General features: G+C 41.8%; 1 protein-coding gene across 3 annotated transcripts in view; it reads left to right on the plus strand.

Moving 5' to 3' along the window:
* The window catches only part of UST (uronyl 2-sulfotransferase), a 385118-nt gene that overhangs the window by 217035 nt on the left and 153337 nt on the right, over positions 1 to 14746 (plus strand). For all 3 annotated transcript variants that reach the window (XM_072966015.1, XM_072966016.1, XM_072966014.1), the window contains one exon: positions 8048 to 8091. In XM_072966015.1, the coding sequence (XP_072822116.1) occupies positions 8048 to 8091 (44 nt within the window). The remainder of the gene's footprint in view (positions 1 to 8047; positions 8092 to 14746) is intronic.

A 14746-nucleotide genomic window follows, 5' to 3' on the forward strand; every position in this document is an offset into this window, starting at 1 on the left:
ACCAATTTATTATCTTACAGTTTTTCTGAAATAGATTCTAATGGGCTCAGATCAAGGTGTCAGTAGGACTATGTTCCTTCTGAAGGTTCTAGGGAAGAATTTGTTCCTTCTGTTGTCAAGCTTCTAGAGGCCACCTGCATTCCTTGACTTGTGGCCTCTTCCTCTGTCTTCAAAGCACATCACTCCAACCTCTTCTTCCATCGTCACCTGTCCTCCTGACTCTGACCTTCCTGCCCTGCTTATAAGACCCCTTGTGATCATATTGGATCCACCCAATTAATCAAGGGTAATCTACCCATCTCAGGATTCTTAACTTAATCACACCTGCAAAGTCCTTTTTACAGTGTAAGGTCACATATTCACAGGTTCCAGGGAGTAGGATGTGGATAGATTTGGGGGCCATTATCCAGTCTACCACACTCCCTTGAAAAACTCACATCAATTGTAGTTATATTTAAGGAATCAAGCAGTGCTTCCCTTCTGTTGACAAATGTAATGTTGAAATTTCTTGCAATAATGTGGATGCATTTCTAATCCGAGCTAACTTTTTATATCAAGTAGATTCTTAGTTGTCTTCGTCCTGCCTATCCTCCACTGCATTTTTTAGGGGTGCTTCATGCAGTAACCATATGATGGAAAGTCCATCCTCATAGTGGCTACATGGGCTATGTCCTGATAGAAGAGAAAGGTTTAACTGGCTCAGGCTAGAGCTTTGGGGTGTGCGAGGTGGGGGCTGCTCTGTTGATAGATGTATTACAGTCACAAAGGTGAGATCAGTTGACTGTAGTAATTACTTTGGGAGAAAAATCTAATGGAGTGAAACAGGAACCTAAGTGATTTCATCTCTCTTTGATACTCCACTTCTACCTGTATAAGATCATATAATACAATTGCAATGAATTCTTGAACTAATTTGGCAATAATTCACATTGATATTTAGGTTGTTATTATAGCAGTACTGCACTGATCATTTGATTCCAAAAGTAATTTCCTTCTACAAATGTACTCTTGACATCCTATAATGTATATTCAGATTTAATGGGAAAAAAAGCAATGTATTATAAAACCAGGCAGTGATTTTGAGCCTGAAATACACAGAAGCATTAATTTGCTTTTAAGATTAATTTGAAATGGAAGCCACCTTCTAAATCATAATTGATAACAATTTGGATTTTTTTTCAGCATCTGGTATGCTCATTTTTATCATTTAGGCTCAAGAAAGTATTTTCAGGGTATTTTTGCCTCTGTTAACTGGTTGGGTGAACATTCAAGATTTTTTTTAAAGGTACTTTTGTAAATGTATTTAAATACTCATAGTTAATAAAGTCATTTGTTTTAATTTCGTGGAAAATAATTTTATTAAAGCTTAAATAAAGTTGTGCAAGCAGTTCTCCTTCATTACAGTGTCTTTGGTGCTGCGTTAATTATAAGAAATGGAGCTACTAGAGACGTTTGCTCAGCACACAAACTCTTCATTGTTAACCATGGCTGGTGTGTGCTGACAGCTGCCTCTTAGGGAAATGTAACCCATGGTTAACAGTGGAAAGTGTGGCATTAGCATAATTTTTTGGCAAGGACCAAGCTGGGGCTACAGCGCTGCCTCCCCCTCACCCCCGGCCCCCGCCCTCCTGACTCCTTCATTAATAGTGTCTTATCAGAGGGCCAGACTCCAGGGGGGAGATGCAGCCATATGATTGCATTGTAGGTAACCAGAATCCTGTGTGAAATGGCCACTTCTGGATAAAAAAGAAAGGATTTCAATTGCTTACAATTATGATTTTAAAAGGGCCCCTGAAAGAAAGACTGAAAAGAATTGCTGGCATTTGATCAAAATTGACATAGTGGTAGAGGCGGCTTTTTTGACATTGATGCTAATGCATGTTATGGTTTCTATAAGAGGAATTAGAATTAAAACATTTTTTATTCTTCAGGGACCAATTCAGACAAAAATAGATCTGCTAATGCAAGACTTAGAGTCAGAAATAAATTACATCCCCTGAAGTTTCTGTAAGTTCATTTGCACATTGCTAAAGGTACTTCAAAAAATTAGAAAAAAAATTTTGCATATTTTTGAGGACATATCAAGCCAGTGTCGGAAAGTAACAGAAAATATCAAATAGTTATTTTTTAGAAATATTCATTCTTAATACAATAAACTGCTCCCCTGGCCTGAGGCTTCTCTTTGATTTCCTTGATAGTAAATAATATTATAAACTTGAATGTGAATGATAAAATTGGGTAATATAAGATGAAGAAGTAGCTACCATTCATTGAGCACTTACTATGTGCCAGGCAGGCACTGTTCTAAGTGCTTTATCCAGGTCTCATTTCATTTTTATAACTCTTTACTTAGGTGCTGTTATTAATGTCCTCACTTGCAAATGGGGACATTAGTCCTCAGGGAAACTAAGTGATGGTTCCAAGGTCACACAACCATTGAGGGATAGGACTGACCTTTGGATCCAAGAATGTTTATTCTAGAGACTGTGTGTCCCCTGGGTCACCCCGGGCTTCCGTTCCTGTTACCAGTGACAGTCACTTCTATTAGCAGAATCCATTAAATGAGTCCCCTGGGGCTCCCTTCCACTCTCCCTCTTACACAAGAGTGGCTGTTGCTATTTGAAATACAGGGCACATGGATAATTCTGTTCAATAGTCCTTCAATGTCAGTGCTTTCAGGTCAGTGCTTCTGGCAGTGTATTTATTTGGCTGCACTGGTTTCTTGGGTTCATGTGGGTGTGGCAGCGAGCTCCTCTGTGTCAGCCTGGTTCCCTGACCTCTGCTCCACTCCAGGCTCCTAGCCTGGAAAGACGGGGAGCCTCACTGGGCTGGGACCAGATGGTGTCTTTGCTTCAGATTTTAGAGGCTTTTTCCTTTCAGATCTTTGTGGACCCTTAAAGTGTGTATAAGCACCAAAAATGAGTATCTAGGACTGGTGCAATAACCCCTGTTTGTTTGAGTCCAGTAGAGTCTGGGGAAGCTCTGGGCAGATGGATGATTATGCATTTACCTCCCTTTTTACCATGAAACAGAAGGGTCAGTGAACACCCACCTGAGCAGACTACACAAGCTTGACTTTCTGTAAAGGGTTTATCTAAAAGATTTCTTGATGACAGCCCATGCATATGAAGCATTGTTTGCAGGAACAAATATGTTCTGAAAGTACAGGCTCAGAAAATTATTCTTCAAAAGATCTGTGGAGTCCCCAGAAAGGTTGGGGCAATGCATGTGGTTTAAAAGGTGATCTCTGTGCCCAGAGGTGCCTTGTGCCAGCCCGCTCTCTGGCAGCCTGTGAACTGGCCCCGGCCTCCTGGAGCAGGTGCCAACCAGAGCTGCTGATCAGCCCCTCCATTCTCCTTTGGTGTGAAGCTCCTGTTGTATAATCTCTCTCCAGAAATGATGGAGGTGACCTGTGATCAAGATCTGCCTGAATAAGCTCTGTTACTTTTTATTCCTGAAAATGAGATTCAGCCTGAATTATGAAGAACTTTAACCTGTGTTTTGTAGCTCAGTGATTCTCAACCTTGACTACATGTTAGAATTACCTGAAGAACTTTAGAAAATACCAAATATCGGATGCCTTGTCCCCAAATAATTAAACCAGCATAGCTAAGGCTGGGGCCTGATATCAATATTCCTTAAAAATTATTGCAGGTAATGGACTCTACAGTGAGGGTTGAAGACCACTGAGTGGGAGGCTGGAGGGGCGGTGAAAGGGGGTCTTGCACTGCTGCTGCTACTCAGCATAGCTAGTACTGCTGCCAGCTTCCCAGGTGCTTAGCTTAGTACGTGCAGGTGTTTTCCTAAGCATTTTTCATAGAATGAGATAACCCTCACGTCCTCCTTGCAGTGACCTACGAGCTTATTTCATTTTTACAGATGTGTGTATTGGAAACTTTGAGGAAGCAAAGCAATTTACTCAGAGTGGAATGATGCTTCTTGGGGATATTCTCTGAAACGAAAGTGAGAGTTAACCTGTTTATCTAGGTACACGATATCTGGTTTTTCATGTCATTGCTCTACTAAGTGCACAAACAATGACTCCCAGGTACTTGGACTTAACACCATTGCACATTCACACATGATCTTTCGTGTTATATTTACAACCTCGCTGGGAGGTCTCCATCAGGAAGGGCGGGGTGAGTAGGGTGAGATTTAGAATGAGATTTAATTTAGCTGGTCACAAAGTCTGAGATCACTTGCCTTCTAGTGAGGGCATTTTTTTAAACCATTGAACCACGAGTGTTTTCTTGGTGGTGCTTTTGGTGTATAGTTCAATCAATTTTAACCCACATATAGAGCCACATAACCACCACCACCATGAGCATGTAGACCAGCACATAGAGTTTGAAGGGCTGGAATGTTGCTTCAAATCAGTAGCCACCCCGCCTCCTCCACCCACCTGAGCAGACTACACAAGCTTGACTTTCTGTAAGAGGTTTACCTCCATGGCAGCCCAAGCTAGCGATTTCTTGGCAGTTTGGAGCCAGGCCCTCCTGGAAGTCTGACTGGTGGTAGGAGTGGTGGGGGGTGTGTGCCTTTCCTTTTTTCTAACTTGGCAAGATACTGTAATCGTTGACCCCTAAAGGGAGGACTTGAAACATGAAAAGGAGGTTGAAATCGGAGCTCTAATGGTATGGGTTAGTTTCTGGAAAGAAATGAAATAATATACCCCTACAAGCCTCTGAAAATTACAGGGATCAGAGACTGGGGTATGGAAAGTGGACATGCGCAGGGCAGCGGAGGTGGGTGGCAGGTAAGCACTTGTCCTCTGCCCTGGCTCCGGACCCTCCTCCACCTTTCTTTTTGAATCTACATTGTGAGCTCTAAGCCCAAAGGCCCCGAGGGCTTGGGTATGATCTTCCTTCCTCACAACCGGACACCCTCCATAGAATCCTTTCCAAGACAGAGCAGCAAGAAGCTTTGATGCCTGGGAGCCTGTTCTGGGAAGCTCATTTTGATAACAGCGCTCATCCTTTGATCTCCCCAGCCCACAAGTTACCAACTTCAGGTTTGAAAATTCTGACAGTCTTGTTTATTTTGCTCTATGAAAGCGTAAGACTCTAGGATGAAAAGCCCTACCTAAATACCAAAAAATGATACAGTTGTACTTTAGGAGAAGAAAAGCACGCTGTCTCCAGCTAAAGAAATGCTTTTTATTTGTGTAGCTTTTCTTTTCCCTTTCCATACCTTGTTACAAGTGTGAGGCACTTACAGCCTCTGTTCTAATAAACCGTGTGAACATAGCTGTGGATGGGAGCGCAGGGATCTGCTGGTGGCCGTACGATGGGGTCTGCGGTACTAGTGCCAGCACTGGTCAGCCTGGGTCCTTTTCTTTGTGCAGGAAGAAGTGCACATCATTATGACAGAGGGAGGGAGAATGGGAAAGAGGAAGGGAAGGAGGGAGAAAGCAGGGACATTTGACCTGAGCACGAGTGAAGTGGGTGGGGACGAGCTGCTTCTGGTAGAGGAAGGAGCCAGTTCAAAAGGTCCTTAACTGACAACAAGTTGGTGTGTTCTGGAGCAGAGAGAGGGCTGTTGTGCTGGTGACGAGTGTGGCAGGAGGCAGGGCCTGGGTCATGTAGGGTTGAAGACCATGGTAAGGAATTGACTACTTTGTTCTTAGAGAAATAGATTTTAAGCAGAGGGCTAACACGGCCAGATTAGCAGGTTAAAAGATCCCTCTGGTTGCCGTATGAGAGGGGAGAAGATTGGCTATCCGTGAAGGGAGGGTTCTCCTGGGTGGCCCAGAGGGGCTGGTGAGAAGTGGTCAGATTTGAGTGATATTTGGAAGGCTGAGCCAACAGGATGTGCAAATGGGTTGGTATGGATGGGGTAAGGGAAAGAGCTAAATCAAGGATGACTCTTGGGCTTTGGAGCCTGTTGGGGAGGGATGTGTTGTGTAACCTGATAAAGAAGACAGGGAAGACAGCAATTTGGAACAGGAACAAACGAAGAGGTCTGTTTACACTGGTGAGGTGTGAGATGCCCGCAGACATCCAAACTGAGGTGCTAAGGAGTCAGTGGACATGCTTGTCTGGAGTTTGAGGTAGCAGTCAGGCATTGGAATCACTCCTTTTTAGGAGTTTCTAGGAACTTTGGTTTTTATGGAAACTTTTAGTATTTTAGAAACATTTAGCTCTTTGAGCTCCCTTTGATTCCCAAGATGAATACCTGAGAATATGCTGGACTGTGCTGGGATTTCTTGCATCCCTCTGGGGGAAGACACTTTCTTATGATGAGCAGACAGGAACCCTCTGCAGCTATTCCAGTTGCATTATAGTGGAATCGTCCTGAATTTTTCTCTAGACGCAGTCAACTGTTTTTCTGAATTCTTTCCTGCACCTCCCCTTTACTAAGTCAGGTATAGATCTACCTCCTGTTCAAATATGTTCCCAGTGGAGTGCAGCACAATAATTGAGATCAGTAACTTATAATGAAAAAGAATATGAAAGCGAATAAATGTCTGTGAATGTATGACTGCAACATTATGCTGTACACCAGAAATTGACACATTGTAAACTGACTATAGATTAATAAAAAAAATCTAGCAAATTGTTAATCATGCTCACATTTTAAAGGATCCTGAATGTAACAATCACCAGTGTGCCAGGTGTTCATGTGTATCTTGTACATGAAAATTGGACCCTATTGTTCCTTTGTCATATACAAATTGCAGTTAGAGTCACTGTGCACATCATGTGGGTGATAGATCAGAAGAATGCAAAGAAAAAGGGGTGAATGATGCCTCTGTATGGAAAAAAATCTATAAGCCCAAAATCACTTATTGTTACGTTTGGAAAAGTTTCCGCATTCAAACTGTCCCTGACTTAAACTCTGCTTCCCTTTTCTATTACAATTTCTTAAGTCACTTTTGCTCTCTCCTGAAAAAGCACCTTTCACCTACTCCAGCTGGGACATTGACTTTATTTCCTAATCTGCTGTCTTCTATAAGTGTCCTTGCAGCTCCAATATTTCCCATATTTTGTTCTGTTAGAATGTCTGGTCGTCTCACTTTCCCCTAGACTGACAAGTGTCACCCCTTGCGGAGGGTAATGATTATACTGACCTCATCACTGGTTCCCAACACCATCAAACGTGTTGCCGGCTGGTGATGTCGGTGGCACCCAGGCTGTGCAGAAGCTGGAGATGGCAACACTCCAGGTGGGCTTTTCAGATGGGCAGGTGCCTGAGCACCTTCTGGAAAAACCAGTCTTCCCTCCTCTGTGCAGCTTAACAGCTGTGTGACTGTGAGCAAATTACTGGATTTCTCCAGGCCTCTGTTCTCTTCTCTGTAAATGGGGATAATTATAACCCACCTCTGATATTTGAATTAAGTGAATGAATACCTGTAAAACACTTAACAGAGTACCTGCTACATAAAAGGAACTCGATAAGCTATAGTTTCTGTCAGAACTCCCCCGAGTCTTTATTCATCAGGAAACAACCACGTACTCTGAAAACACACATGCCAGTAAGTGGCTATTAGTGAAGACAAGTCAAGCTTCAGAAGCAAGTGAGACTGAAAAGATGAAGGGAAATTGACCATCAAGGCAAAGTGGAGGGACGGTGCGGTGGTTCTCAAAGTGTGGTTTCAGGACCCACAGCATCAGCATCACTTGGGAGCTTGGTAAAAATGCAGATTCTCAGAGCTGCTGAATCAGAAACTCCGAGAACAGGGCCGAGCAATCTGTGTTTTAGCAAGACCTTCAGGTAATTCTGATGCACGCTGAAGTTTGAGAACCACTGTTCCAACATAAACTCAACAGATACAGGATGAGGAATAATGCGTGTGTTTCTATAGAGGGGTGGCGGCGCACCCCCCCTGCCCCCACGGGTCGATGTTCATAACTGCTGAAACTGTGAACCAAGCCTGGTCGCATCGGCAGAATCCCATCAAACTGGAGCTTAATTTCCCATTTTCTTTGGTACTGTAGTCTGAATAGAAATATATCTAGAATGCTTATTTTCAATGACTTTGCACTAAATTCATTTCAAGTTTAAAACTATTAATTCATCAAAATTTTTTTGTCTTTTCTTTTACTAGGAAATTCCACTTACTTGGATGACCATGGACCACCTCCTAGTAAGGTAAGATCTTTGCTTGTGGTATAAATTCCCTTTTCCTTTTCTCAGTACCTTCAGCCTCCGACAACCCCAATCAGATCCCTCCTGTCCCTGAAGTGTTCACAAGAAAATAGCAGATGGCAGATGCCACGTTAATCTTTAGCTAATAGTGAGCAGGAAAAGGAAGCATGCAAAGATAGCCAAAATGGTGAGGGGGCAAGAGCTATCATTTCATCAGCCACTGTAGCTCTCCCAGGCACTGGAGCTTCAGGCTGACCTCAGACCTCTGGCTGCTTCTCCTGTTTGCTGCCTTGTTTGCCTCTGCATCCGTGCTAGCCTGTGATCTGGCGTCCACAACCCAGCCTCCTCATGCTCAGGCCTTCAGCTAGGCTCACCTCGGCCCTTGTCTCCAGGGCCTGCCTTACTTGGGACGCTCCACCCAATGCTCTGCCCCCGGAACTGGCCTCCTCTGCCAGGGCCCTCTCTGGGCTGTGCTGGCCTGGCTGTGCCACCGCTTTTGTTCTTAGAGGCAATTTTGGTCTGACTTTTAAGGGTCAGAGCAGTCCAGCGAAGTATTAATGTCATCCCCCACCATTATCTACTTTCTTGAGTCCAGTGAAAACCAAATATCAGTCTACATAAAAAATAAGAAAAACATAGACACTCTGACCACTTAAGGTGATCCCTACAAGGTGCAGTTGTAAGCGCATAGTGAGAAAAGAGTCAACCAGTAACCTTAGAGGCTGGAAATTTACCCTAAAGTTGGCTTTTGAATTTTGTGGAATTTGAAGAACTCCTCTACATGTAAGACCATGAGCTTGGAATAAAATATTTCTGGGTTTATCTCGGGCTCAACCACTATCAATATATGACACTGAACAAATTACTTAACATTTCAAGCTTCAGTTTTTCGATGTGCAAAGTGGGATTGAAAATATGACCCACAGTACAGGACATCTGACAAGACTGAATGAGCTGATACATAACAAGCACTCAGCACCTGGCATGTAATAAGCATTAGATAAGCAGTGGCTCGTGTTAACTAGACTGGAATAGCATTAAGATTATTGATGAATGGTACAGCAGTATTTATCACAGTAGTGAATGGCTTACCACTTGGTCCACTGCATATATATTGATGCTGCAGGCACTAGGAATATGAATATGAAACAAAGCAAAAACAACAAATAACACCATAGCCTCTACCCTGGAGGAACAAAGGAATATGGAGGGTTAGACACCATCTGAGGATAAGGACCGCGTCTAGCTCATCCCAGGGTCCTCACATCCTTGCATTAGCCTTGTCGCACAGACAGGCACATTGAGACTATTTATTAATTTTCACTGAACTGGACCATGGAATCCAAAGCTGGAATCTGAATTAGGTGTCCTGGCTCCCATCCCAGGCTCTTTCCACTAGGCCGGTATTCTCAAACTTTAGCTTGCATCAGGATTTCCTGGAGGCTTGTTAAAACCCAGCTTGCTGGGCCCAGACCCCTGAGTGTCTGATTCAGTAGGTCTGGGGTGGAACCTGAGAATCTGCATTTCTTACAAGCTCCCAAGTGATGCTAATACTGCAGGTATGGGGACCACATTTGAGATCCACTATTCTAAAGGCCATGAGTGTAAAGAAAATCATTTCCCTGGACATTTTCTGTGTTGTTTTTTATTGCTAATCGCCTAGAAGAGTGGCATGGCTTATTATATAAAGGATGTTAATTATTGTATTGATGACTCACCATTGTAACTTTTCTTGTAGTGAAAACGTATTTTCTTGTCAATAATCTGCCTAGGAGGGAAAATAAGTTGGGGTAGGGAAGAAGAATGGTGCAGATGGCCAGCTAGGTTCCTTCACCCCTTACTGCATTTCTCTCCTAAGTAGGACCAAGTGAACCCTTCTCAGCCCCTCTGCTCTGCAGCGGGGAAGGTGGCTCCGTTTGTGGGACCTATTGGTTGCTTCCCTCAGTGGTATATCAGGCCATTCCTTTGGGTTCCAGGTTTAATAAATGGGGCTGTACCTGGTCAGAAGTCCCAGGCCCACTTTATATAAACTTACCTTCTTGAACTCAATCCTTGGTGACCCACCTGAGGCTACGCCTTTAGTCGGCCTGGGGGACTTACTCTTGCAGAGTCGGCCATCCTCCCAGCCTCTTTGCTCGTGTCCTTGGTGCTTGGGTTCTGTGTTTGCTGGGCTCTCTCCCCTTGCCCCTGCAGGGCTTTTCCTGGCTTGCAATCTTCACCCCTCTTCACCCCTTTCCCTTCTGCCACCCCCAAATAAGGCTCCTTGTGAGACACAAAAACGATCAGAACTCATTAGATCATTTTAGACCATTTTCAGAATAAATCCAGTTTTATAAATTCTAGTCCAAGTTTGAAACCTGTGAGTATAATCTCTTTCAGCCAGCAGTTTATATAATACAGATTATTTCACTATAAGTGTGTTTTCTTTATCTAGGAGTGGAGTAGCAAAAAACACTCTTAACTTTCTAAGCAGTAGCCAAAATAATAAGAAGAATGTAAAAATGGGTAAAAATAATATTGGCATGTTAACATCTTTTCATCCATGCTTATTACTTCTGGCAGGGTGGAAATGAATACCAGAAGTGATGAAGTCAGGATTCCAGATAAGGGTCCCTTGAGTGTCCCCCGGGGTGAAGCCTTGGTTATTCAGGACTACAGGCCACTGGTGTGTTCAGGGACACGGTGGCAAGGACTCACACATGTGTGGCCTCCAGATTGAACCCCCAGCCTGGCAGTGGGGAGCCAGACCGAGTCCAGACTCGCAGTTTTCATATTTGTTCAGCACTCAGAAATAACTTTTTGATGCCAAGCTCGAAAGAGCTGTGATCTAGATAAAATAAGATTCTTAAACCCTGAAAATGTACTGAGGCTTACAGGCAAGTTCTCATTTTATTAAAAGTTCAGTTCCACAAGTTTCACATTCCACAAGTAATAGCCAGTTAGGGAATAGGGTGTGTGCCACACAGCACGTCCAGAGCCCAGGTCTTCATTCTCTCCAGTATTTTCAAGAGAAAGAACCAAATGCCTCTGATTTTTACTTGTTTTTAAAATCCACTGTAACCTCCAAGCTCACCCCAGTTTTTGATCTGAGTCATTACTTAAAGGCGGATGTTAATATTTTCTTTTGCCGACCACTTTTTACGACCGCTTTGTGTGTACACAGAATTTAGTGGTTTAAGGTTAGAGCCCTACTGAGACTGAACATCTAGATCTCTATTGAACAAATTAGAAAGATATTCCTGAGTACAAAAACAGACATGAAACAGCAAGTAAAATGTGATCCCACTGCTTAAAAAATTGTGCACATACATTATGTATGTGTATAGAGGAAGCCTGGAAGGATAATGGTGCCTCCTCTGGATGGTGAGATTTCGAGAGATTTTTTTTTTTTACTCTTTTCCTTATATTTTCTGTATAATTTGAGCTCATTAAAGTATTGCTTGCCAATCTAAAAGTCAGTGGGAGAAATGTCGTTGTGTAAGAGAAGATTAAAGTCAAACTGAAAAGCCGGAGGTGCTCTGGCCTCTGCAGCATCACCTACAGTTCCGTCTACCCCCCCAGAGCATCCTGACCTCTGGAGGTGATGTCTTCGCCTTGCTGCCTGAACTTCACCTGGAACGTTGGTCTCTGATGTGAGCTGCCGGCATGGGCAATGATAGATCCTGGAGGTGGCAAATAGAATATCATTTCACGTATGTTGGGTTCTCATATCTGATGGGTAAGGAGAGCTGGAAAGTCACTATCTGTAGCTGCTGCCTGTCATTTCCTATGTGCCAAGCACTCTGCTAAGGACTTTGCATGGAAGTTTAGTCTCTATAAAACTCTATAGAAGAGGAAGTAATTTTTTAATCCTTATTTTACAGATGAGGGAACTGGATCTTAGAGAGGCTGAATAACTTGCCAGAGGTCATGCACTAAGTACTGGACTTGGGATTCCAGCCCAGGATGGTGTAGCTCCAGGGTTCATGCTTTTAACCATTTCAAGATGACTAATTTAATATAAAGACAATAATTTTTTACCTTATTTCTGTTTTACCTTTTTATATAAGTTCTCTGGTACCTTGACTAGTATAGTAAACAAGCTTTAACTCTCAGTATATCAGAAAAAAATAGTCATCACCATTTACCATTGTGTCCAATGGACCTTCTAGACTTGACTTTTTTTTATATCAAGCAAGTAAATTTTTTCATCTTTTTCCTTCCAATCTTCTTTGTACACATACCCACCTTCAGCATTTGTTCATTTACAAACTGTATATATAGTAAATCTTGATGTACAAACTGTCCCACATTCATTTAGCAAAATGGGATGGTCCAGGTTCTTGCTGCAAGAATATTGTTATGAAGTCTTGGCCCTTGATGACTAACTGCATGAAAATACTGTATCTTCACTTTGTCTTTAGAATATATTGTTTTCTCACTGACTCTTGAGTTTGAGAGAGTTAATCCAGGATACTATCCTCTGAAGACTCGCAGTCTGAGGTTTCACTTTCATGATCAATTTCATCATCATCATTAGGGTCTTGAGTGCGACTCTAACTCTAAACATTGGTCTGATTCCTCCAGTGCTTGTGAAACCTTCCCCTCTCTGTTTTTTTTTTTTTTTTTGATCTTTGTCAGTATAAGCAAGAATGAAACATTCTGAATTCTTCAGTCTATTCAATGAAGGTTAAAAGCAAACTATACAGTTGGGGTCTCCAATCTTCTGTTATATCTTTCATCAAGATGACACAACACTTTAGGTAACACAATAAAATATGAATAGTGATGCAATAGGGATAATGTATTTTCCTAATGAGCTGTTCTTCTAGGCCTAGGCTGTTCAGTGCAGTAGCCATTTGGCACATGTAGCTATTTAAATTAATTAAAATTCAAAAAATAAAATTTCACTTTTTCATTTGCACTAGCCACACAGCAAATTCTTTGTAGCCATGTGTGGCTAGTGCTACAGTATTGGACAACACAGAATAGAACATTTCAGTCATCACTGAACAGCAGTGCAGTTCTAAGCTATTTCATCATCCTTCTATTTTTCTATTACTTTCGTCTTTTTAAAGCATGTTTGGGAATAATTGATGCATAATTGGTAGGTAATTATTTTAGGATGATGAACCAGCAAAGTGTTTCAATATATAGGAAAAATAAAATCATTAAGATCTCATAATGGATCTTAAATTTTTAAAGAGGCTAGTAGACCCTATTATATGGTAATGATATTATATACTATATAGTATTATGACAATTATATAATTATAATTACATTATATGGACCTATATATGGTAATTGCAAAGTAGAATGAGTTTTATTGTCTTTATTTAAAAAGAAGTATATTTTCTTTGGAACATCTCTAAAAAAGAATAAAGTCAAGAAATATGAATCCATACAAATAGTTAGAACTGCTAAAAAATAAAACCTAAAGCACTAAAATTGAGTCCAGGGGATCCTGATGGTATATTAAGGGTTAAGATATATTACTGACGTCTACATTTATATGCAAAGGTTTTTGACATATGATATTTATATATTAGTTTTCTGTATGGAGTAATGTGCTAGCTAATTTAGTATTTGAAATTCTATTTTGAAATGGGTTCATTAGAAAAGGGTTATAATTTATTATGCTGAGAAATCTCTGACGAACGAGAAGTGATAATATTAATTGAGATGACATTTATATGTACCTAGCAGTGTCTGGCAATGAACAATTGTTCAGCAAAGGTGAGTCCTTCTTACCCACCCTCCAGAAGCTAATTTCCCTCTAGTGTCAATTAATTATTAAGTGACTACTTTGTGCTAGGGATCAGGAAGACATGATAAAAGTTGAAGATAATCCCTTCCATCTAATGCTTTATAATCTAGTTGCATCTTAAGATTTCAAAGAATCAAAGACTATGAGAGCACATGGTTCTGTGGTGAATATATTCTTTAGTCTAGATGACCCTCTAGAGACAACCATCCATTCATTCAGGCATTCACTATGCCCAGTTTGTGCTGGGCTCTCTGCTACGTGCTGGGGCTATAAGGCTGCAGAAGGCACGTTCCCTGCCCTCAAGGAGTTTAGAGTCTAGTGGGAGGGACAGGCAAGCAAACAGGCCCAATTTAATACATTAAGTAGGTAGCCAGTGCTATGATAAGGGTGAACACAGGAGGCTCTGCCTCACCTCTCCAGGTGAGAGTCCTGAAAATGGAGTAGGAGGAACTGACCAGGTCAAAAAGTCTAGGATGGATGGGGTGAGGAGGGGTGGGCCTCACTTCTGGGGTTTGAGGAGTGGTGGATGGAACATGGAGATATGAACTGCTTTGAGGAGCTTGGCTGCAGAGTGAAAAGAGTGAAAAAAATGATAGTCCTGGAAGATGGAGACCATGTTGGCATAATTGTAAAATAGAAAAAATTCAATTATAGGAAAGGGGTGATGAATTGACAAATTAATTTCTGAATGGTGTTATGAATGGAATTGTGTTCCCCAAAAAGATAGGGTGCAGTCCAAACCACCAGAATTCAGTCTTCTGTGAATGCAATATGTTTTGGAAACAGGCTCTTTGCAGATGTAATAAAGTTAAGATGAGGTTATACTGGAGTAGGATGGGCCCTAAATCCAGTATGATTGATGTCCTTATAAGAAGAGGGAAATGTGGACACAGAGTCACACAGGGAGGGTG

This window comes from Vicugna pacos, chromosome 8 (assembly GCF_048564905.1).
Source record: "Vicugna pacos chromosome 8, VicPac4, whole genome shotgun sequence".
Lineage (NCBI taxonomy): Eukaryota > Metazoa > Chordata > Mammalia > Artiodactyla > Camelidae > Vicugna > Vicugna pacos.